General features: G+C 47.4%; 2 protein-coding genes across 2 annotated transcripts in view; one reads left to right on the forward strand and one right to left on the reverse strand.

Moving 5' to 3' along the window:
* OPRD1 (opioid receptor delta 1) overlaps positions 1 to 24591 on the forward strand; it is a 39026-nt gene that overhangs the window by 12710 nt on the left and 1725 nt on the right. Inside the window, exon 2 of the mRNA XM_047790821.1 lies at positions 22745 to 23094. Within this exon, the coding sequence (XP_047646777.1) occupies positions 22745 to 23094 (350 nt within the window). The remainder of the gene's footprint in view (positions 1 to 22744; positions 23095 to 24591) is intronic.
* LOC125132943 (40S ribosomal protein S12-like) lies at positions 3881 to 4528 on the reverse strand. The gene is made up of 2 exons (XM_047790822.1): positions 4482 to 4528; positions 3881 to 4172 (listed from the first exon to the last, which is right to left on the reverse strand). The coding sequence occupies exons 1-2, from the start codon at positions 4526 to 4528 to the stop codon at positions 3881 to 3883; spliced, it is 339 nt and encodes a 112-aa protein (XP_047646778.1).

The following is a 24591-nucleotide window of genomic DNA, read 5'->3' on the forward strand; positions in this document are numbered from 1 at the left end:
TGAGGCTCAGAGATAAGAGACTTTTGCCCAAGGATGCCAAGGTCAGTAAGTGACCACAGAGCCTGCCCTCTCTCCATTTTATCCTGCTGCCTCTCATCACATTTGACCTCCGAAACAACCCAACATGGTGGTGGTTGTCATTGTCCTTTTCTGGGTGAGCAGACCATGTGGCTCTCTTGCATCAGCCTTAGCCTAGAGCATGGTTTTCAGGTCTGAATCAGTCAGGCCCCTACCAGAAAGACAGACCACTAGGAGATATTTCAAGGAATTAGCTGATGCCACTGTGGGATCTGGCTAGGCAAGCCTGAAATTTGCACCGCAGGCTGGCAGGCTGGCAACTCTCGGGTGAGAGCTGATGATTCAATCCACAGGCAGAATTTCTTTTCCCTCTGGGAAACCTGTTTTGCTCTTAAGGCCGGCCTTCATTACCACTTGGACTTTAGGTCAACTGATTGTCGATGTTAATCACATCTACAAAATTCCTTCACAGCAACAGGGTTGCACGTGCAGCATATGGAAGCTCCCAGGCTAGCGGTCAAAGCGGAGCTGCAGCTGCCGGCCTACTCCACAGCCATAACAATGCAAGATCCAAGCCATGTCTGTGACCTAGACCACTGCTCACGGCAGTGCTGGATCCTTAACTCACTGAGTAAGGCCAGGGATCGAACCCGTGTCCTCATGGATACTAGTCTGGTTCTTAACCCATTGAGGCATAACAGGAATGCCTTAGTTTTTTTGTTTTTTTTTTAAATTGAAATATAGTTGCTTTACAGTGTTGTGTTAATTTCTGCTGTATAGTGAAGTGATCCATGTATATATATGTATATGTATTATTTTTTATATTCTTTTCCATTATGGTTCATCACACCGATATTGAATATCGTCCCTGTGCTATACAGTAGGACCTTGTTGTTTTCAGTGGGTGTTTGATTATATAACTGGGACTACAGCCCAACCACGTTGACATATAAAATTAATTATCATCACAGGGTCAGACAGACCTGGGCTTGAGTCCTGGTCCTACAACCTATAGGCTGCATGACCTTAGACAAATTTCTCTTTCTCTCTGAGCCTCAGAGTCCCCTCATCTGCCAAATGCAGCAACAGTGCTTCCCCACAGTCATTTGTTGCGGGGATCAAGTGCAACGATGCAAATCGAGTACTTTCCTCTCGTGCCTGTCATAGGGAAGAGGGAAGATGCACAAACATCCATGCCGTGAAATGGGTATTTCCTGGTTATAGTGTCGTGCCTGGTTCCTGTGTTTGTCTTCCCTTCTGCACTGGTTGCTCCTGGAGGGAGCGTCCCATTCATCTTCTGTCTTGTTTCCTAGGTCAATCTCTGACACTTTTTTGTTTGTTTGTGTTTTTAATGGCCACACCTGTGGCATATGGAAGTTGCAGGGCTAGGGGTTGAATTGGAGTCGCAGCCACCAGCCTACGCCACAGCCACAGCAATCACAGCCACAGCAATGCCAGATCTGAGCCACATCTGCCACCTATGCCTGATCCTTAACCCACTGAGTGAGGCCAGGGATCAAACCTGCATCCTCATGAATACTACTCAGGTTCTTAACCCACTGATCCTCAACAGGAACTCCTCTCAGCACTCCGTTAATGGGATTCCCTCTGGGGAGTTGGGCTCTATAATCAAACCCCCCCAATGACAAGACAAGAGGGAAAGAAGATGTGCAGGAACCTCAGATCTCTGTTCCCTCTAAAGTAAGCCCTTGCTTTTCAGCTTAGTAAGTCTTTTCTCCAAGGAGCCTTCTCTGATGCCTTCTCTGTGTTCCCACACTGTCCCCATCAGAGCAGAGACCACCCACTTTTCAAACCTCTGATCACTCATTCTCTGTCTCCCCGAATGAGGACGTGTGGGGTGAGGTGGGCATCCTTTGTTTGTAGCTGGGGCCACAGCCTAGGGTCTGACACATCCCTAGGTGTTTGCTGGATGGACCTGTCCTGTTTCCAGAGACCCCTGGGCTGACATGCCACACTTAAGGAAATCTGCTTTCTCCAGGCTTCCCTTGTGTCTGGCTTCCCCACCCCCTGGTCCAGCCATCCTTACTTTGGAAGCAGAGCCAGGGTGATGGAGAAGAGCGTTTCTTCCCTGCCTCCCACAAGCATGTTGTGGTTCTTGAACTGAACGGAACAAGGCATCTGTCCTGTTTATTGCTGAGCGCGCGCTGGCCAGCCTGCCCGCTCGTGTGCAGCTCCAGGGCCCTGTGTTTCCATGTTCCAGCCTTTAATTATCTCTTTCGACACTCACTGGGCCTCGTTATAATAAACCTTCCTTCCTCAGGCTTTGCCAGAACTGAGAGAGGTAATTAATTTCTGGCCACTTGCGCTCCAGTGCAATGGTGGGTAGGGTTGTAGCTTGAAGAACTCGCTGCCCAGACAGGCTTATTTTGCCAGTTGGAAGAGCAACCACTCTTTGTATGCAAATAGAGGGAGCCCCAGGTGGACCCCTGTTGGCCGGTTGGCCAGCAGTCGCTTTGTTTAATGTTTATCCCCCATCTTGGCCAGAGCCTTTGTAATCACTGCTTTAGCTGTGCCTCTGTTGCCTCATTTGTAAAACAAAGGGATTGAATTTGACAGACCCAGGCCCTGCCACTCTCAGCTGGATATGGGGTGAGTTACTTCACCTTCTGAGCCTCAACGTTCCTCACCTGTAAAATGGGGAGAATAATGCTCATTTCTTGTGGTTGTACAGATTCAGTGGAACAGTGGATGTACTTTTGTGGCCCTTAGCAGGGCAACTGGTACATAGTAAGTGCTTACTAAATACTCTCATCAACCGTCTTTCCTTTCAGTGCTAACATTCATTTTCCTGCTAGAAAAAGTTATTTTGTTGGGAGAACTGGGAAGTGGAGGAGTTTTAACAGATGTTGCTTCTGTGTTTTAGGTCATGGCTGGCAAGATGGTTAACGCCTCTGTATTAATTTCCTGTGGCTGCTGTAACAAGTTACCAGTGGCTTAAAACAACAGAAATGTATTGCTTTTTTTTTTTTTTTGCTTTTGTTTTTTTAGGGCCACACTAGAGACTTCTGGAGGTTCCCAGGCTAGGGGTCAAATTGGAGCTGCAGCTGCCAGCCATAGCCACAGCAACGCCGGATCCTTAACCCACTGAATGAGGCCAGGGATTGAACCCGCAACCTCATGGTTCCTAGTTGGATTCATTTCCGCTGCGCCACAATGGGAACTCCAGAAATGTATTCTTTATAGCTTAGGAGGCTAAAAGTCTGAAATTATGAGTTCCCTGTAGCCTAGCTATTAAGGATTTGGCCTTGCCACTGCTGTGGCTTGTTGTCACTGCTGGAGCTTGGGTTCAGTCCCTGGCCTGGGAACTTCTGCATACTGTGGACATGGCAAAAAAACAACAAAAAAAACCTAGTTTAAAAAAAAAGTCTGCAATCAACAAGGCCATACTCCCCTGAAGGCTCTTGGGAAGACTCTCCTTGCTGAGTGCCTGGCCATTGCTGACCTTCCTTGGCATCCCTTTGGATGCAGCCCTATCACCCCAATTTTTTTTGGCCACACCCACAGCATGTGGAAGTTCCCAGGCCAGGGATTGAACCCACACCACAGCAGCCACCTGAGCTGCTGCAGTGACAACGCCAGATCCTTCACCCACTGAGCCACACGGGAACTCCTTGTATCACTCCAATTTTTACCTCTGTTTTCACATGACCATGTCCCTCTGTGTGTGCCTCCGTGTCTCCTCTTATAAGGACACCAGTCACATTGGATTTAGGGTCAATCCTAGTCTAGTATGACCACATCTTTTTGTTGTTGTTGTTAAGAGCCAGTTTTTTAATTTGATCATTTCTTGTATTTGAAGTACTCCTCGATGACATCCTTGGCCTAAGACTCTTTGCCATAGTCACTTAACTACCACACTGCTGCAACCAACCACTTTGTGGGGTTTTCCCTCTCTGTCAGTTTTACAGAGGCCTACCCATTCCCCTAGTTTCTGGTTGTCATTGACCTTAATTAGGTTGATTGGGTGCCCAGCACAAAGGGCTTCCACCAGCCTAACAGACATTAGCTCATCATAGTTGGATGCAAGCACACAAAGATGGGTTTGGTGCTTGTCTAAGGCTTTGGCAGCTTCGTGAATTCCATGTGCTAGGCCATCATGGAGAAGGGTAGTCTTCAGCACCTCTTGTAGAGAAGTATTTATTTTATTTTTTTTTCTTTCTTTCTTTCTTTTTTCTTTTTGTCTTATTTTTTGCTATTTCTTTGGGCCGCTCCCATGGCATATGGAGGTTCCCAGGCTAGGGGTCGAATCGATGCTATAGCCGCTGGCCTACGCCAGAGCCACAGCAACGCGGGATCCGAGCTGCGTCTGCGTCCTACACCACAGCTCACGGCAACGCCGGATCGTTAACCCACTGAGCAAGGGCAGGGACCGAACCCACAACCTCATGGTTCCTAGTCAGATTCGTTAACCACTGCGCCATGACGGGAACTCCGAGAAGTATTTATTAATGTCCGTTACACTTCTAGCAGCAGTGCTTTCCTCGGCCATGGCGGTGGGTTATGGGTAGAGTCGAATCTTGAGTGCACCTAAAACTCTGCCTCCCTCCGCAAGACTCCATGGCGGCGGGGAAAGTAGTATGACCTCATCTTAATGGATTACGTATGCTGAGACCCTAGTGCCAAATAATTCTGAGGTTCTAAGTAGATATGAATTTTGGGAGAAACTATTCAACCTGTGTTCTCCAAGGCTCGGCTTCCTCTTCTGTGCAAGAATGATAATAGCAGCAATTCTGTAGGGTTGTCGGAGTGAGCAAATGAGATAATCTCTGTAAATGTCGCGGCGGAACACGAGAATACATCGGGCCGTGAGAGCACTGAGTCAGTGTAGCTGCTTGATGTGGTTGTTGGTAAAGATGATGACAGTGGTGGGGACAGGTTCATCCATGGACCTACTGAATATTAGTGAATCGCTGGACATGGGGACATAGAATGTAGGCGTCTACTAAGAGCTCAGGTCCTTGCCAGGAATTCTGAAGCTTTGGATGGGAGCCTCTATTTCTCTTTGGCCTCAGCCACCTTGAACCCTCATCTGAGACTTAGCTCCTGGGAGGGCAGCTTGGAGAAGTAGAAAGATCTTGGGCTCCCAGATGTCAGAGGAACCAATACTCTGTGTAGCCTTGCACAATTATCTTTCCTTCGCCACGCCTCAGTTTCCCCATCTGTAAAGTGGGAGAGGAGGTGTGAACTCAGTGTTACAGATCTGAGCCTCTTCTAGTGCTGAAGTTCTAGCGCAGGGCTTTGGGTTCCACCCCAATGGTGGCAGGTGACCAAGGGCCAGAAAAGGAATCGGGAGCCTAGGACCCCAGGGCAGCTCACCAGGGGTCATCCTGGATCCATTTCCCCTCTCTGGACAAGAAGAGAAACCACTGCGACAGGAGTGTGCCAGGGATTGTGCTAGGGCCATCGTAGGTGTGAAATCATCCCACACTCACCACACTCTCAAGAGGTAGGATGGTTATACCCAGTTCTCAGGGGTGCAGACTGAGGCTCAGAGAAGTTAGAACTTGCCCAAAGTCCTATTTTAGAGTTAGTTAGAGTCAGAGCTGGGCCTTGATTCTAGGAGTGTCTGGTGCCAAAATCCATGCTTTTTCTTGGCTGCATTTTTACCATATCAGTTTCCTACAGCTGGTGTAACATATTAATGCAAACATGATGGCTAAGACAACAGAAATTTATTCTTTTATTTTTTTTTCCTTTTTTTTAGGGCCGCACTTGAGGCATAGGGAAGTTCCCAGGCTAGGGGTCGAATCAGAGCTGTAGCCGCCAGCCTACCTCACAGCCACAGCAATGCCAGATCCAAGCCATGTCTATGACCTACACCAAAACTCACGGCAAGACTGGATCCTTAACACACTGAGCGAGGCCAGGGATGAGACCCAAGTCATTATGCATACTAGTTGGGTTCATTACCTCTGAGCTACAACAGAAACTCCTACTCTTTTTTTTGTTTGTTTGTTTTTATGGCCACACCTCAGGCATATGGAAGTTCTAGGGCTAGGGAGTCAAATTGGAGCTGCTGACCTATGCCACAGCTGCAGCAATGCCGGATCTGAGCCGCACCTGCGACCTTGCAGCAATGCTATATCCTTAATCCACTGAGTGATGCCAGGGATTGAACTCTTATCCTCATGGATACTAGTTGGGTTCTTAACCTGCCGAGCCACAATGGGAGCTCCCAGAAATTTATCCTTTCACAGTTCTGGGGGCAGAAGTCCAGAAAGTGTCTTCAGGGCTGCATTCCCTCTGAAGGCTCTTAAGGGGAATCCTTCCTTTCCTCTTCAGCTTCTGGTGGCTCTGGCAGCCCCTGGCTTGTGGCTGCATCTTTCTCTCCTGTGTGTCTCTTCCAAGGACACTGTCTTTCCTACCCAGATAATCCAAGATGGTCTCAAGATTCTTAACTTAATTACACATGTAAAGACCCTTTTCCCAAATAAGGCCACATTCACAGGTGCTGGGGGTTGGGACCTAGATTTGTCTTTTAGGGGAGGAGCCACCATTCAACCCACTACAGTTATTAAAGCCTTGGTGGTGACAGTATCTGCTGAGGGTGCAGGGAGCAGGGAACTTCTGGAGCAGTTTAGAAGTAGAAGGAGAGGAGCAAAATTGTGAGCTGGGGAGGCCAGTCTGGGGGGACATGTGTGATGGGGTGAGGCTTAACTGATGTTCCACCAGCAGTCATGTTAGTGAGGTAAGAAATACACAAAACTACATCTGAAAAGAAAGGAAAAAGAAAAAAGAAATTAAACCCAAAACAAACAAAGCCACAAAAAATTAAAAATTAAAAAAAAAAAAAGAGGTGTTCCCATTGTGGCTCAGTGGGTTAAGAACCTGACATAGTGTCCATGAGAATGTGGGTTTGATCCCTGGTCTCGCTCAGTGGGTTAAGGATCTGGCATTGCTGTGACTGGTGTAGGCCAGCAGCTATAGCTCTGATTCAACCCCTAGCCTGGAAACTTCCGTATGCCATGGGTGCAGCCCTAAAAAGAAAACAAAATTTTTTTTTAAAGAAAAGAAAAAGGGAGGAAAAAAAAGCACCTCTGAGTATGGTGGATGCAGCCAGCCACAGGGTAGAAACCTGGAAACTTGTCCATAGAGGCCACCTTTTTTGTTGTGGAGTGTGTCCATGTTAATGATTTTGAGGTTATGGGTCCCACGAAGAAATGGATTTGTCCTCATTTACTTGCCTGGAGCAATGGGAGAAGGCGTGGCCTGAGTGCCAGTGATATGATTTACCTGCATCATCTTGGGCCTTCCCTTAACCTAAGAGGGAGATATCATTTTTTTTTGCAGGGGGGTGGGTGGTAACGGCATGTGCAAGTTCCCAGGCCAGGGATCGAATCTGCACCATAGCAGCGACCACACCAGTTTTTTAACCCACTAAGCCAACGAGAGAACTCCCATCATCTCTCCTCAGATGATGACACTCATGAATGCATGAGGACCAGCGGAGGTGGGGGCTCCTAGGAAGGACCACCCAGTGTGAGAAGGCAGCTCACCTACCAGCCATAACCTCTAATACCTACTGAGCACTGACTTGTAATAACTCAGGTCTCACCACAGCTGGGTGAGGCGTGTGCTGTGGATATCTTTATTTTCCAGCATGTGGAAGGGAGAAGGTTAAGTTTAGATTCTGTGATTCTGTGAGCAGAACCAGGAAAAATGGTGCCAGATAAGAAGGGAGCAGTTTGGGGAGTTCCCGTCGTGGCGCAGTGGTTAGCAAATCCGACTAGGAACCATGAGGTTGCGGGTTCGGTCCCTGCCCTTGATCAGTGGGTTAACGATCCGGCGTTGCCGTGAGCTGTGGTGTAGGTTGCAGATGCGGCTCGGATCCCGCGTTGCTGTGGCTCTGGTGTAGGCCGGTGGCTACAGCTCCGATTGGACTCCTAGCCCGGGAACCTCCATATGCTGCGGGAGCGGCCCAAGAAATAGCAACAACAACAACAACCAAAAAAAAAAAAAAAAAAAAGAAGGGAGCAGTTTTCCACTCAAATAAAGAACTTATTACCCTGTGAGTTGTCCCAGCAATGGGATGGACTCTGCGCACAGGTGGTGAGCTTCCCATCTCTGGACATGGTCAAGTGGAAACCGCATAGCCATCTGTCTGGAGTGTCACAGAGGGAATGCCCTCACTGTGAAGTTTCCTTCTATCTCTGAGATTCTAGGAAGTTTCCCCAGGGAGACCGTCAGATAGCTGTGTGCACCAAGATGTTTATCACTCCATTATTTATAATAACATAAAGGCAGAAAGGACCTACATATCTTTTTTTTTTTTTGTCTTTTTGCCATTTCTTGGGCCGCTCCCAAGGCATATGGAGGTTCCCAGGATAGGGGTCTAATCGGAGCTGTAGCTGCCAGCCTACACCAGAGCCACAGCAACTCAGGATCCGAGCTGCATCTGCGACCTACACCACAGTTCACAGCAACGCCGGATCGTTAACCCACTGAGCAAGGCCAGGGATCGAACCCACAACCTCATGGTTCCTAGTCAGATTCGTTAACCACTGTGTCACGACGGGAACCCCTCTACATATCTTTTAATAGGGGACTTATTAAGTAACTTTGTGGAGTTCCCATGATGGCTCAGTGGTTAATGAATCTGACTAGGATTAATGATGATGTGGGTTCCATCCCTGGCCTTGATCCATGGATTAAGGATCTGGCATTGCTGTGAGCTATGGTGTAAGTCACAGACGTGGCTCGGATCCCGTGTTGCTGTGGCTGTGGTGTAGGCTGGCAGCTACAGCTCCCATTCGACCCCTAGCCTGGGAACCCCCATGTGCCACAGGTGCGGTCATAAAAAAAAAAAAAAAAGACCAAAAAAAAAAGTAATTTTATTCAGGAGCTTTAATGCCTATAAGTGAGATGAGCTCCAGCCTGTACTCTGTTTTTGGATGATTCTTGAGCTAGAAATGGTTCTTTACACTTTTTTTTCTTTTTTAGCCATGTCCTCAGCATGTAGAAGTTCCCGAGCCAGGGATCAAAGCTAAGCCGCAAATGCCAGATCTGTAACCTCCTGTGCCACAGCAGGGACTCTATTTTTTTAACACTTTGAAAGGGTTGTAAAAAACAGAAACAAGGAGTTCCCTGGTGGCTGAGTGTGTTAAGGAGCCAGCATTGTCACTGCTGTGGTGCAGGTTCGTTCCCTGGCCCAGAACCATCTGTATGCCATAGGTGTGGCAAGACAAAAACAAAAAAAAGAAGAATGTGCTTCAGAGACCTTCTGGGACCTACCAAGCCTGAAATATTTACTCTCTGGGTCTTTAGAGAAAAAGACCCAGAGAGTAAATATGGATTGTTTGTAAATATGGATTGTTTGTAAATATGGATAACAAAGAATTGTTATGCTGGACTAGGATAACAGTCGGTCACCAAAAATTGTATTAATTTGTACCTGTGGATATAGAAAGATGGTCACAGCAGATTTTTGAGAGGAAAGAAATGGGTTATAAAATGGTATTAGAGCAAGATCCCATTTATATAAAACAGGGCATGTCTGTTTTGCCTATTATCTGTTAATGATAGTCTGTACTATTGATGGTGGTTTTCAAATTTTTTTTGGAAATGATTCTGTATTGTTTGGCCCGTTTAGAGTGAACAGCTGTTATTTTTGAGATCTCACAAAGCATTTGGGAATAACATTAACTCAATACTTCAGCAGTACATGCTGTTTGGGACCAAATGAGATTTGATCCAGACTGAAGCCATTTTGTTCAGTTTGGTTCCTCAGGGGCCGCAAGTTTGATCAGATGGGGGTTGGTGGTCCTACCTTGCTACTGTTGCGGTTGTTGTTTTTGTTTTTAGGTCTCTTGCCTTGATGTTGATCCCCATGAACTGTTGCACATAACAGGAAAAAAAAACACCCCCCAGTTTAGCTAAAAACAAATTAGCTGCTTTGGGTAAATGATCTGATAACATTTCCCTTTCCTTCAGGAGAGCCGAGTCACTACACATTCAGGACAGCCAGGGTCAGGCCCAAGGTGTTCTTCAGGGGACCTCAGTTGGTCCAGGTTGAGGATGGAAGGTGGGGAGGGAGGGAACGCTGTTTTCATCTATCCCAAAGCTCTTCTCTCTGCGGCTGCTTACTTCCAGGGATTAGGGCGCCTGACCCTCTGTCACATAGGGAACCCTCTGATAAATGCTAGGTCCCCTCTGCAGTGCAGGGGACACGGTTCCTGCCTGAAGACGCTGATGGACACGTCAACATTCATTCATTCACCAGGTGTGTTTGGAACACCTACTCTGAGCGGGCGCTGCTGGAAGTCCCTGGCACATTATGGCAGCCAAGACAGTGCCATGCCCTCGGGAGCTTAGGTTTTCATGATCAAAGGCAGTGTGTGAGGGGCATACTTTGGGTCTTCAGGCAAGAGGAAGGCACTGGGGTCTCAGGGAAGAGCAAGGGCTTTGAATCTCCACTTAGCCTCTTTCTGGCTCTGCAACCTTGGGCAGTTTCCTTTGCCGCTCTCTGTAAATCGGGAAGAATAAATACCATCTACCCTGTAGGGGAGCTGGGATGCTTTGGTGATATAAAGTGCCCTCCCAGCGCCTGGCACAGAGTCAGTGTCCAGCAAATGTCTCGTATCTATTAAACACAATACAGGTGTAAGGAGTCTACAAAGCCATGCCTGAGAAAGACCTGACACATAATTGTTATGCCACAAATCCTGGTTGCCACCCTCTTGTGACCAGAGGTGTACATTTTGTCCTGTACTGACCTCTCCTTGCCCTACCAGGAGGCATCATGGTGACTTTGTTCTCATGTTTGTAAGTCTGTCTCTTCCTGACCCTGCCTGGACTCTGAGCAGATTATCTCCAAATCCCCAGACTATAGCAGGGTTGAGAGATGTGTGAAAACAAGTGAATACTCTGGAGCCAGCCCGCCTCTGGCCCTGTTCCCTCGCTTGGGTCCTGGCCTCCAGGATGGGCCCCTCCCATGGCTGGTGTGTGATGAGCTAGTGCAGGTGGTGGGTGGCTGGGGGACAGTGATCAGAGTACAGACGCAGGTGGCTATGAGAGTGGGCACTGAAACCAGGTCCAAGTTGGAATCCTGTCACTGTCACTTCCTAGCCATGTGTATTTGGATGAGCCATCTAACTTAGCTCCTCTGTAGGATGGAGACATTTCCACACCTGCTCTTAATACTCAGGGTTGCAGTGAGGATGAAATGAAATCAAGCATTTGCTGCTTTGGGCATAGTGCCTGGTACATGAAATAAAAGACACTGAGAATATTGCTTAAAGAAAACAAACAGGAGTTCCCACTGTGGCTTGGCAGGTTAAGAGCCTGACATAGGATCTGCGAGAATATGGGTTTGATCCCTGGCCTCACCCAGTGGGTTAAGGATCTGGCATTGCTGCAAGCTGTTGTGTAAGTCTCAGATGCAGCTTGGATCTGGTGTTGCTGTGGCTATGGTGTAGACTGCAGCTGCAGTTCCGATTCACACCCTAGCCTGGGAACTTCCATATACTGCAGGTGTGGCCCTAAATAAAAAGCAAAAGAGAAAACAAAAGACCACCCCAAAGCTGTCAGACCTGTCCCATTGAGTCTTGTACAAAGGAGGGGATGTCTCAGCCTTCTTCTGGGCACCTGGCATTAAGAGGTCCCCGGGTCTGACCAGCTGCCCTGGGTTTGCCTGGGGGAGGAAATTCTTACTAGGAGCTTTCTTGTCAGTTGAAAAGCCCAGGACTCTGGAGACCCAGGTGTGTGTGTGGCTTTAATGTGGCCCTGGTTGTGCTTCAGCTGTAGAGCACGCCCAGTCGCCATGACATTGAAGAAAAATTCAGAGACGGTGATGTTCTTTCCTGCCAGGGGGGTTTGTCTGGCAGATGATGGAATGAATTTAAGGCCCTGAAACCAACATGGTCGGCCACTTGATGCACTGTGTAAAGGGAGCCTCTCTGAGATCTGAGAAAGATGGTTGGGAGCAAATTCTTTCAGCAGCTGCATAATTCAAGATGTGCTTATGGGGCTTTTGACCTAGAAAAAGAGCAAAGGCATCTCAGAGTCCATAGAGTTCACTCTCAGGGTTGGATCCAGTTGTAGAAGATTGAAATCTGTGAGGAAAAAAATGGAGAAAAATCTCAGGGGACATAAACCCCAAAGGACTGCTAATTCTTTTTTTATTTTTTATTTTTTCCTTTTTAGGGCTGCACCTGCAGCATATGGAGGCTCGCAGGATAGGGGTCGAATCAGAGCTGCAGCTGCTGGCCTATGCCACAGCCACAGCAACGAGGGATCCAAGCCACATCTGTGACCTACACCAAAGCTTGTGGCAACGTGGGATCCTTAACCCACTGAGTGAGGCCAGGGATTGAATCTGAATCCTCACAGACACTATGTCAGGTTCTTAACCTGCTGAGCCACACCAGGAGCTCCAGGTCTGCTAATTCTTGTCTATGTGCCAGCTATGTTCTGGCTCCTAAAAAGCTTGATTACACTGAAATTACCAATGAGGAAACACCTCTTCAGAGAGGTGAAGTAATTTTTTCAAGATCACACAGCTAAGTAGGCTGAGGAGCTAAGATTTGAATGCCTCTAAAGAGCTCCCTCACCAGACTCTAGCTTAGAAAACAGACAGTGAGAGCTCTTATTACCCACGGTTTCTATTTTTTTTTTATTGTGGTAAAAAACACATAACATAAAATTTACCACGTTAAGCATTTTTAAGTGTATGGGTCACTGACGTTGTGCAGCCACCTCCACCATCCATCTCCAGAACCTTTTTTCATCTTCCCAAGCTGAAACTCGATACCCGTTAAATAATTTCCCTCTTCCCCCAGCCCCTGGCAACCACCGTTCTACTTTCTGCCTCTATGAATCTGACAACTCTAAGGACGTCATGTGAGTGGAATCATAGGATACAAATCATTTTTGTCTTTTTGTGCCTGGCTTATTTCACTGGGCACCGTGTCCTCAAGATTCATCCATGTGGTAGCATATGTCAAAATCTCCTTCCTTTTTAAGGCTGAATAATATTCCATTGTATGTATAGACCACTTTTTGTTTATCCCTTCACTTACCAATGGACACCTTTAGACTATTGTGGATGCTGCTGCTATGAACATGGATGCACATATGTCTCTTCAAGACTCTACTTTTAATTCTTTGGGGTTTATACCAGAGTGAAATCGCTGGATCAGATTGCAATTCTATTTTCAATTTTTTTGAGGGACTGCCATGCCGTTTTTCACAATGGCTGTGCTATTTTATATTTCCACCAGCAATGCGCAAGTGTTCCAATTTCTTCACATCTTCGTCAACACTTGTTATTTTCTGTTTTTGTCTGTTTGTTTTTGGCTTTTTTCTTTTTTGGCCACACCCTTGACATATGGGAGTTCCCAGGCCAGGGATCAAATCCTAGCTGCAGCTGAGACCTATGCCTCAGCTGCAGCAATGCTGGATCCTTAATCCACTGTGCCACAGTGGGAACTCCTGTTTTGTTTTTTGATAGTAGCAATCCTAATAGGTGTGAAATGGTATCTCGCTGTGGTTTTGATTTGCATTTTTCTAGTGATTAGTGATGGTGAGCATCTTTTCATGTGCTAATTGGTCATTTGTATGTCTTTAGAGAAATGTCTGTTCAAGTCCTTTACCCATATTTTCTTTTTTTTTTCTTTTTTTTGTCTTTTTGCTATTTCTTTGGGCCGCTCCCGCGGCATATGGAGGTTCCCAGGCTAGGGGTTGAATTGGAGCTGTAGCCACCAGCCTACGCCAGAGCCACAGCAACTCAGGATCCGAGCCGCGTCTGCAACCTACACCACAGCTCACGGCAACGCCGGATCGTTAACCCACTGAGCAAGGGCAGGGACCGAACCCGCAACCTCATGGTTCCTAGTCGGATTCGTTAACCACTGCGCCACGACAGGAACTCCCCTACCCATATTTTAAATCCTGTTGTTTGCTTTTTTATTGTTGAGTTGTAGGAGAGGTTCTTTATATAGTCTAGATATTAACCCGTCTGATATGCGATTTGCATATATTTTCTCCCATTTTGCAGATGGCCTCTTCACTTTGTTGGTAGTGTCCCTTGATGCATAAAATTTTAAATTTTGATATAGTCCAGTTTCTATTTTTTCTTTTTGTTGCCTCTGCTTTGGGTAGCATATCCCAGAAATCATTTCCTAATCCAGTGACACGAAGTTTTCCACCTATGTTTTCTTCTACAAGTTTTTTTTTTTGGTCTTTTTGCCATTTCTTGGGCCTCTCCTGCAGCATATGGAGGTTCCCAGGCTAGGGGTCTAATGGGAGCTGTAGCTGCCAGCCTATGCCAGAGCCACAGCAACTCGGGATCCAAGCCAAGTCTGCAACCTACACCACAGCTCACGGCAACACGGGATCCTTAACCCACTGAGCAAGGGCAGGGACCGAACCCGCAACCTCTTGGTTCCTAGTCAGATTCGTTAACCACTGAGCCATGACGGGAGCTCCTCTTCTACAAGTTTTATAGTTCTAGCACATATTTAGGTTTTCATCCATTTTAAGTTAATTTTTTATATGGTATAATATAAGGGTCTGGAGTTCCTTGGTGCTCAGTGGGTTAAGGGCCCACCATTGTCACTGCTGTGGCTTGGGTTGCTGTTGTGGCATGGGTTTGATCCCTAGCCCAGGAACTTCTGCATGCTCTAGGTGCGGCCAGTGTCAGTGCTACAACTTTTTGAAATAGAAAAAAAAAAAAAAAAAGAATTAGAGACCAACGGTAGGTCTCTAACAACTTACCTTTCTAGGAATTTCATTCTCTCGTCTACTCTTGCTCTGCCCTCCATCTAACCTGCACACAGTAAGTCAAAGATCTTTTGAGAAACACACGTAAATCAAACCACGTCACTCCTTTCCTTTAAAAGTGCAGCAATTCAGTGTCTGCTCCCTCCCTTAGACCATAAATTTTAAGAAGCCAGACTGGCATCTTCATTCCTATATCCCTTGTTCAGTGCCTCACACACACCAGGTGCTCAGTTAATACCTGTTGGCTGAGTGAACAAACTTCTGGTTATAATAAGCTCACATTCCTTGACCTTTTCAAAGAACATGGGGGAGAAAGGAAAGTAATGAGCACAGAGGGGCAGAATAGCAAAGTCATTACCAGATGTTGGCACTAGACATCCCAAGTTAAATACCAGCTCTGCTACTTAATAGCCATGCGACCTTGGGCAAATTGCTTCACCTCTTTCTGTCTCAGTTTTTGTTCCTTAAGTGATGGTAACACATATTTGGATGATGAAAAGCAATTTGAAGAGGAGGGACAGGTTAGGCAGGGGTGAGATGTGGGGGCTGAAAACAGGGGCAAGGAATCCATTATCTACAGAGGGAGCAGTGACACCCTTAGCCCCCCACCCCAGCACCCTGCACAGCCAGCCAGGTGACTACCCCTCTACTCTGCAGGAGGTCAGGGTTTTTTCCTTGGAGAAGTTAACCTAGGGAAACTGAACTTGGGGTCAGCAGACACAGAAAGGGTCAGATTGAGATACCAAAAGAAAAAAAATGAAGATTTCCCAGACCCCTTCTCCAGTTCTGCTCCCAGAATCCTGACAGCCAGAAGTGTGCTCCCTAGGCAGGAAACGGGAGGGTTCTTTTCTGAAGGCCCCAAAGAAGAGACCTCCAGACACTGATATTTCGTAGTGTAAAACCCAGATCTTCCTTCAGTCCCCCTAGAATGAAGCCCACCAGTTGACAGCCTCACCCCCCCCAAGCTGCCAATTAGTTATTTAGTGCTTCCCTCAAAGACTGATCTTTAGTTACATATCACCAGATATTTGAAGGAACTCTCCAGGATAAAAGAGGAAGTCCAGAGTGGACTAATAAACCAAAGTGTTTGAAGGAGATGGTGCAGAGAGCAGAAGAAAATACAAAACAAAAATTATTAGTGTCCTCAGAGAGAGAAGATATTATATCCATGAAATAAGATGCTGTAAAAACTGTTAAAAAATGGAATAGGAGCTCCCACTGTGGCACTATGGGATTGGCGTTTTGGGAGGGCTGAGACACGGGTTTGGTCCTGGTCCTGCACAGTGGGTTAAGGATCCGGCGTTGCCACAGCTGCAGCTTAGTTCCAGGCTTTGGCTCGGATCTGATCCCTGGCCCAGGAGCTCCATGTACTGCGGGGTGGCCAAAATAAAGGGGGAATAATGAAAGGAGAAAGGGCACTGGGACAATAAAACATGTGAGCCAAAATAAAGTATAAAAAATTCAATAGATTGAGAGGTAATGAAAAGGAAATTTCCCAGAAGATGTACCAAAAAAACAAAGAGATAAAAAAAAAAGATAAGAAAATTAGATGATCAATCTAGGAGGCCCAATATCTGACAACCGGATTGTCCAGGGATTCTAGAGAAAGCAGAGGGGAGGAAGTGATCAAAGAAATGATAAGAGGACATTTCATACTGAAGGGCATAAACCTTCAGACCAGGAGGACCCAATAAAAATGAAAAAGGGCCTGGTGGTGCTGCTGGTTAAGGATCCAGCGTTGTCACTGCTGTAGCTTGAGTCACTGCTGTGACATGGGTTCCATCCTTGGCCTGGGAACTTCTGCATGTCCTGGGTGCAGCCAAAAAGGAAAAAAAATTTTTTAGATAAATGTATGTGCCATTTCCGACATAACAATCGTTTGCCACTGGTTCCTACTCTTCTTTTAAAAAATGAAAAAAAAGCCATCCTAAGGCACATTATCACAAATGTCAGAATACTAAGAATAAAGAGAAGGTTGGAAAAGTTTCAGGAATTGGGAGGACACATTACATATAAAACATCAGGAATCAGAATGTTTTCAGATACCCCAATAGGCAAACTGGAAACTAGAAATGGTGGAGCCATGCCTTCAATTTTCTGGTAGAAAATTATTTCCAATCTACTGTTTTAGGCATAGTCAAAGAAGTCAGGAGTGAAGATAGAGGAAAGACATTTTCAGACCTGCAAGGGGTAACATTTTTACTTCCTATGTGCCCTTTCTGAGGAGGTGACTAGAGGATGTGCTCCACCAAAAGGAGGGCAAAAACCAACATAGAGAAGACTTGTAAGCCAGGAAACAGATGCTCTAACAGGGGGGCAAGTGTGCAGCTAGTCTAGAAAGCAACCAGTCCTAGATTGAAAGGGAGAGGGGGGAAGCTCCAGGAAGTAGATCACTAGAAAAACAAAAGGAACAGATAGATTATGTGACTGCACAGAAAAGGCATTTTATGGATCTGCTGGAGTGTTTGAGGAGATTTAGCAATACACTGAACTAAGCAAATGAAAAAAAGAGGCAGTTATTAACTCCAGGAAAAACAAAAATTGGGACTAGAAAATAAATGTAGCTATACTATACTATTTGGCTCAGCAGTGCACAATTATCTACTAAGTTATAAGAACGTAGGAGTCCCCATCGTGGCTCAGTAGTTAACGAACCTGACTAGTATCTATGAGGACTCGGGTTTGATCCCTGGCCTTGCTCAGTGAGTTAAGGATCCCACATTGCCATGAGCTGTGGTGTAGGTCACAGATGTGACTTGGATCCCGCATTGCTGTGGTTGTAGTGTAGACTGGCAGCTATAGGTCCAATTTGATCCCTAGCCTGGGAACCTCCATATGGTGCAGTGTGCAGCCCTAAAAAAACAAAAGACCAAAAAAAAAAAAAAAGAATGAAAACCCTGGAGTTCCCTGGTGGCTCAGCAGGTTGAAGATCTGGCATTGTCCCTGCTGTGACTCTGGCTACTGCTGTAGTGAGAGTTCAGTCTCTGGCCTGGGAATTTCTGCACGCCATAGGCATGGCCAAAAAAAAAAAAAAAAAAAAGAATATAAACTCTGGGGAAAAAGTAAACGCTGAATATCTAACTAAAAAAATTTGTATTGTGGTAAGACTATATTGAGACAATGGAGAGAGGAAGTTGGGTAGTGTAGGAAATCAGTCCTCATCTGCCATATGAGACAGTTGTGGAGGGCTGTAGCAGAATTCAGTACCATTTGGTTCTCCCTCTTTCTGGGCACATAAAAGTACTTCTCAGCTCCTTGCAATTGGATGGGGTTGTACAACCAGTTCTGGTCAGTTGGCTTCAAGTGAAAGTGCATGTTGCAGCTAGGATGAAGCTTAAGTGACCCTGTGGCTGTCGCTTCTCCCTCCGTGGTGACCAAGGAGGCCTTAGGTTAAGACAGCAGAGCCACAGTATCAAGCAGGCTGGAATTGCTTCATGGAATGTGGTTGTCTTGGAGACACTGAATGGATTCTTCAAGGATAAGAAATACAGCTTTTTTGTGTGTTAAGCCACTGAGATTCTGTTTCTGTTTTGTTTTTTGCTTTTTAGGGCTGCACCCGTGGCATATGGAAGTTCCCAGGCTAGGGGTCCAGTCAGAGCTGCAGCTACTGGCCTATACCACAGCCAAAGCAATACCTGATCCTTAACCCACTGAGTAAGGCCAGGGATAGAACCCATATCCTCATGGATACTAGTCAGTTTCATTAACCACGGAGCCACAATGGGACCTCTCAAGCCACTGAGATTTTGGGATTGTTCATTACTGCTGCATACCCTGGCTTAATGAAATACAAACTTTAACAGATACTGTCCAAAATAGATACATCAAGGGAGTTCCAGTTGTGGCTCAGCAGTAACAAACCCAACTAGTATCCATGAGGATGCGGGTTCGATCCTTGGCCTCAGTGTCTTAAGGATCAGAGTTGCTGTGAGCTTTGGTGTAAGTCACAGACACGGCTTAGATTCCATATTGCTCTGTGGCTGTGTTGTAGGCCGGCAGCTGCAGCTCTGATTCAACCCGTAGCCCAGGAACTTCTATATGCCACAGGTGTGGCCATAAAATGCAAAAAAAGAGAGAGATACGTCAAGAAATAGACATTTAAGGAATTCCCTGGTGGCTCAGTGGGTTAAGGATTTGGTGGTGTCATTGCAGCAGCTCCAGTTGCTGCTGTGGCTCAAGTTCAGTTCCTGGCCCAGGAACCATCACATGCCTCGGGTGTGTACAAAACCCAAAAAAGGTATTTGAGCATATTGTTTAGAATTATGGACATTATCACTAGAAGAATAACTAAAAACATTAAAAGTGGTTGACTCTTTTCATAAAAAAAAAAAGTGTCTGCCTCCGGGGAGCGGGACAGAAAAGTGAGGAAGCGTAGGGCAGCAGGGCAACTGTTTTCATCACGGTGCTGTGTGACTTTTCACACTGTAATTGTCTTGTGTTGGCAGAAACCACATATCTGCGGTTTGGAAGGATTCCTGCCAAACCATCACCGTGGCTGTCTTTTAGAAGGGAGGGCATGGACATCTGAGGGAACTAGAGATGTGGCTGCACAGGATGGGCAGGCACCATGGGAAAGGAGGCTACCCAGCTGGAACGCCAGTGTGAGGAGTTTGGTTTTTATCCAGATGGCAGCGGGGAGCCATGGAAGGCTTGTAAGCGGTAGAGGCAGACCTTAGAGTGAGCACTCTGACTCACATGGAGGATGAATCGTGGGTGAGGGAGGCTGCTGTTGTGGTGTCTGTGAGAGCTAAGGAGGCGTGGACTAAGGCATCCACACAACAAATGTCTGGTGAGGTCCTGTTTGCCAGGTACCATTGGTAGATCTGACGATACAACAGGGAACGAGGTGGGCAAAGTGCCCTGCCTCCAGGAGCTTATGGGGAGGGGTTGGGGCGAGAGAGGCCAAGGGAGAGAAGAGACGAGAAGTTAGGTGGTGATTGGTGCCACAGGGAAGAATGAAGCCGTGTAAGGAGACAGGGAAGGAAGAGGATCCTTAAGGTGGAGAGGTCAGGGCCGCCTCTCCGAGGAGGTGATACTTGAATAGAGCCCTGAATTAAGTGAAGGAACAAGCCATGCAAAATTTAGGGGGATGACGGTTCCAGGCTGAGCGAGCAGCAGTCCACAGACCCTGAGGTGGGATGGGCTTGATGTGTTGAAGGCGGGACAAAGAGGCTGCGGTGGGGGCTACATCCATCCAGGGGGAGGTTCTGGAAGCTCAGGCCCAAGAGGTGGGGTCCGGGCCAGTTTGTAGAGTGTGGAGAAGACTTTGGGGAGCCTCTGGGGCAGAGCAGAGAGCCGGAGAGTGGCAGGATCTGTCTGAGGAGGCCAAGAGGACCGGGCTTGGTGGCCGGCAGCCGTGGCAGTGGGGAGACCTATGAGGAAGAGGCCCCCTCTCCCTCTGGGGGGCCCTGCGTGCCAGCGTCGGCTGTGCCTCAGCCCTGCCTGGACCAGCGACAGCAGCTTCATCACCCACTTCCCCGCATCCCAGCCCCCTCTGGGAATTGAAGGATCCTTCACAAATCAAAATAGCAGGCAAAGAACAGCTTCTAATTGTTCTGCGTGAAAGAAGTGAAATTAGACGAGTCAGCTGTGGGGTTGAGACCGCTTCCCACGCAGCCGTGATCCCGCACCCGCTGAAGGCAGACGTGCTGAGACTTGCAATTCTGCTGTCTTCCAGCAAAACTTTTTGCTTCTCCAGCCCCGGGGCAAATGATAGCTATTTGGGGAGGGAATGGGACAAATACTGGCCCTGGTGTCACGACACCAGCCTCCTGGCCCCACGATTCATCCTCCACATGAATCAGGGTGCTCACTCTAAGGTTTGCCTCTACAACTTACAAGTCTTCCATGGCTCCCCACTGCCATCTGGATTAAAACCAATGAAGGAGTCGATTTTTTAAAAAACCAAAAAAAAAAAAAATCAGATACCTCATGAAGGAACAGCCTTAGCTGACAGGAGTTCATTCAGTCATTCAGAACACATGGAGTGCACTCATTCTGGATGCCCTGGGAATTCCCACCCAGAGGAGCAGAGGCATGCAGTGTAGATCCACTGTTGGTGGAGGGTGGAGAGAGAGTACTGTGTGGGAGCTGGGAGGTCCAAGGTCTCATCTTGGTTCTGATGCTGCTGCTCTGTGACCTTGAGTCAGTTTCCCATCTCCCCCAGTGTGAGCCTTGGGCTATGTAGTGTTTCTCAAGCTTTTAGAGCCCATGAGAATCGTGTGTGTGTGTGCGTGTGTGTGTGTGTGTGTGTGTGTGTGTGTGAGAGAGAGAGAGAGAGAGAGAGATCGATCGATCTTGTTTTTCATTTTGTTTGTTTCTGCCACTCCTACAGCACACAGAAGATTCTGGGCCAGGGATGGAACCTTCACCACAGCAATGACCTGAGCCACAGTAGTGACAATGCCAGATCCGTAACCTACTGAGCCACCAGGGAACTTTTGTGGTATCTTGTTAAAGACAAAGATTCCCAGGCCTGATTTCCAGAGATTAAGACTCAGAAGGTCTGGGGTGGGGTCCAAGGATCTGCATTTCCCATAGGCTCTTCCGGCAATTCCTTTGGGAGTCCTTGGACCCCATGTTAGTAAAATCACTTCCCTTTAATCTCTCAGGGCTTTTCCTGCTCTGAAATTTGACAAGTTGCTCATGCAACCCTGGGTTTCTCAGACCATTCCAGGGGCGTCCTGACCCCTGCCTCAGCATGTGTGTTTCTGTGATGATCGCACTGCACAGACATGGTCTGTTTCAGTGCACTTAGCCTCCTCCGGGCTCCCCGCTGCCCAGCTCAGTGCCCCGGTACAGAAGGGGCTGTGACTGTACATGCTGGCCAACAAGGGGCCAGGTGCAGTGCAGGCAGCTGGGCGGCACAGAGCATGGAGGGATGTTGGAGAGCTCTGAGTGCTTGCCTTGGTTGCAGACATCTGGCTGGGACACCTGGGCTCATGCCCTGGGTCAGATGTGTGAATCTATCATCTGTTCCCCTTTCCCACATCTGGGTGAGTCCAACTACATGGGGATAAGATGGTCTGGCTGAGATCACGGACTGGGAGTCCTGGTCTACCATGGAGAACGCTCGGGTGGTCTAAGGCCCCAACCTGTCTGCCCCGGCTTCCTCGAGCTGGCTAATCATATTCCCAAAAGGCCAAGTCACTGGCAGAGGCCAGAGGGTCAGGTCACTCTGGTCTAGCCCCCAGCTTCATTCTTATATATGAAGAATAACTGCTAAAACATATTGAGCACTTACCATGTTTTGAGCTCAGGGCTAAATGCTATATCATCTCATCTGATGTTATAACAACTGTATGAGGTTGGTAAAAGTTTCAGCCTTTGTTTTCTTTCATTTTTTTTTTGTTTGTTTGTTTTGGTCTTTTTAGGGCCATACCTGAGGCATATGGAAGTTCCCAGGCTAGGGGTCAAATTGGAGCTACAGCTGCGAGCCTACGCCATAGCCATAGCAACGACAGATCCGAGCTGTGTTTGCGACCTACACCACAACTCATGGCAATGCTGGATCCTTAACCCACTGAGTGAGGCCGGGGTTGAACCCACATCCTCATGGATAATAGTTGGGTTCATTACCGCTGAGCCATGAAGGGAACTCCAAGCCTATTTTTTTTTTTTTTTTTTAGTTATGGACACTGAGGCTTAGAGAAATCAAGTTACTAGCCCAGAGTCACTTAGCTAATGAATAGTAGTGGCAGGATGAGAACCTAGACTTGTTTTCCTCTGGAGCCCAGTTTTGTCTTTAATCATATTCTTAGAATCCCTGGGAAGATAAGGATTTTTCCGCAGATACTTCCTGCCAGAGAAATCCTTTTGCGTCTGTTATAGTTGGAGGGAGTGATGCTGAATCAGATAGTTCAGGGTCCTGGTTCCACCTCTGCCCCTGACCTTTTGTGTGATCTTGCACATGTCGCTTCCCCTCCTGAGCTTCATGTGAAACTGAAATCTGTGAAATGGGACAATTACACATGTACTTCCTTTTAAGGTACACTAAGATGAAGACGGCCACCAACATCTACATCTTCAACCTGGCCTTGGCAGATGCACTGGCCACCAGCACGCTGCCCTTCCAGAGTGCCAAGTACCTGATGGAGACGTGGCCTTTTGGGGAGCTGCTCTGCAAGGCCGTGCTCTCCATCGACTACTACAACATGTTCACCAGCATCTTCACACTCACCATGATGAGCGTCGACCGCTATATTGCCGTCTGCCACCCGGTCAAAGCCCTGGACTTCCGCACACCTGCCAAGGCCAAGCTGATCAACATCTGCATCTGGGTCCTGGCCTCGGGTGTTGGTGTACCCATCATGGTCATGGCCGTGACCCGCCCCCGGGGTGAGTGAGGGAGGGTGCCTTGGTACAGGTCACTGACCACAGGAGGCAGCACACTGGCCTCTGTGGGTTGGCAGGTCACTTACCAGGGTGGTTGTAGCTGGCTCACCAGTGGAGGTGCGGATTGCTGATCAGTGAAAGTGTGGATGGCTGGCCAGTGGGAGTGTGGATAGTTAACCCAGTGGGAGTGTGAAGGACTGACTGCTGTGAGGATGAATGACTGGTCAGAAGTCATAGGGGTTGCTGGCCAAAGGAAGTTTATGAATGGGATTACAGATGGCCAAATGAGTGTGAATGACCTATATATAGGGAGAGGGATGGATGGCCAGTGGGGTGAAGGTGTCTCTGGTCAATGACCAGTGAGCAGTCGAGGCCATAGATCTGCAGTCTCATCCCAAACTCCCTTCTACCCCAAGTTGAAAACCACTGACCCAGATGCCCAAAGCAAGGCCTCAGAGAATGGCCTGCGCAAATGACAGGTGCACGTCCTCAGAGTAAGAGTAATTAATAGAGAAACTACTGGTGTCAGTCAGGGTGGCTGCGGTAACAATCTCCAAAGCTAAGAGGCTTAACAAAGTAGAATTTTATTTCTCACTTATAAACAATACAATGTGAGTGAGGGCAGGGGGCTGGGCTCTATTCCACACAGTCATTCAGGAATCCAGGCTCCAAATGATGGTGTTGGATGCAGTGTGCTGGCATCTGGCCAGAAGATGAATATGGGAGTAGTGAGAAAGCACAGCCACTTTTAAATGTCATGGCCCATCTCTTCCTAGTGACAGCTGATCACATGACCCCAACTTGATGTAAATAAGTTGGAAAAGTAGTTTAGCAGAGTGCCAAAGACATTGGTCATTAACTTATTTGAGCCATGCTTTACCATGGGTTGTTGAGGAGATTACACAAGGTTATATGTGTAAAACACTTAGGACAAGGCCTGGCTCATTGCCAAGGCCCAATAAATAGCAGCTATTAGAATGATGAAGCCTGGCAGAGCTTCCGTGCCTGCCTGCTTGCACCTCTTACAAATGTCCTATCCTATCTTAATAAATCTATTTCTTGCCTATCAAAAAAAAAAAAAAAAAAGGGAATGATGAAGCCTACAAGATAAACAAGGCAGGGACTCCTACTGCCATTTGATTGTAAGAAAACTGAGAATCAGAGAGGTCAGATGGTTTGTTTAGGGTCACACAGCCAGACGTTTGGTAGCATTTGGTCTAAAACCCAAGGATTAAGCCCCCATATCTGTTGCTCCTCTTGGCCCTGGGGGGAAGGTTTGCAGATTGTAGATGTTGTGGTGGAAGAGGGGAAAAGGCTCGGAGGGGCGTTTCTTGGCCACCGTCAACTCTCACAAGGGTAGGACCCTGGGAACCCTTATACAGTGATTAGTTTTGATTCAGCAGCTGGGCCCCATTCCTCACTGTCAGCCTTCAGTTTACAGGCCATTAACTGCAGCCCTCCTGGGGGCCAGGCCAGATGGGCCTCCTCATCTCTCTCTCT

Source organism: Phacochoerus africanus, chromosome 8 (assembly GCF_016906955.1).
Source record: "Phacochoerus africanus isolate WHEZ1 chromosome 8, ROS_Pafr_v1, whole genome shotgun sequence".
In the NCBI taxonomy this organism is placed as follows: Eukaryota; Metazoa; Chordata; class Mammalia; order Artiodactyla; family Suidae; genus Phacochoerus; species Phacochoerus africanus.

What these genes read in the sequence shown, in the direction of transcription:
- LOC125132943 (XM_047790822.1), bottom strand. Translation starts at nt 4,528, where the DNA reads ATGGCCGAGGAAAGCACTGCTGCTAGAAGTGTAACGGACATTAATAA. An exon ending in AGTGTAACGGACATTAATAA is followed by an intron (nt 4,173 to 4,481) that starts ATACTTCTCGGA and finishes TAAAATAAATAC; the next exon opens with TTCTCTACAAGAGGTGCTGA.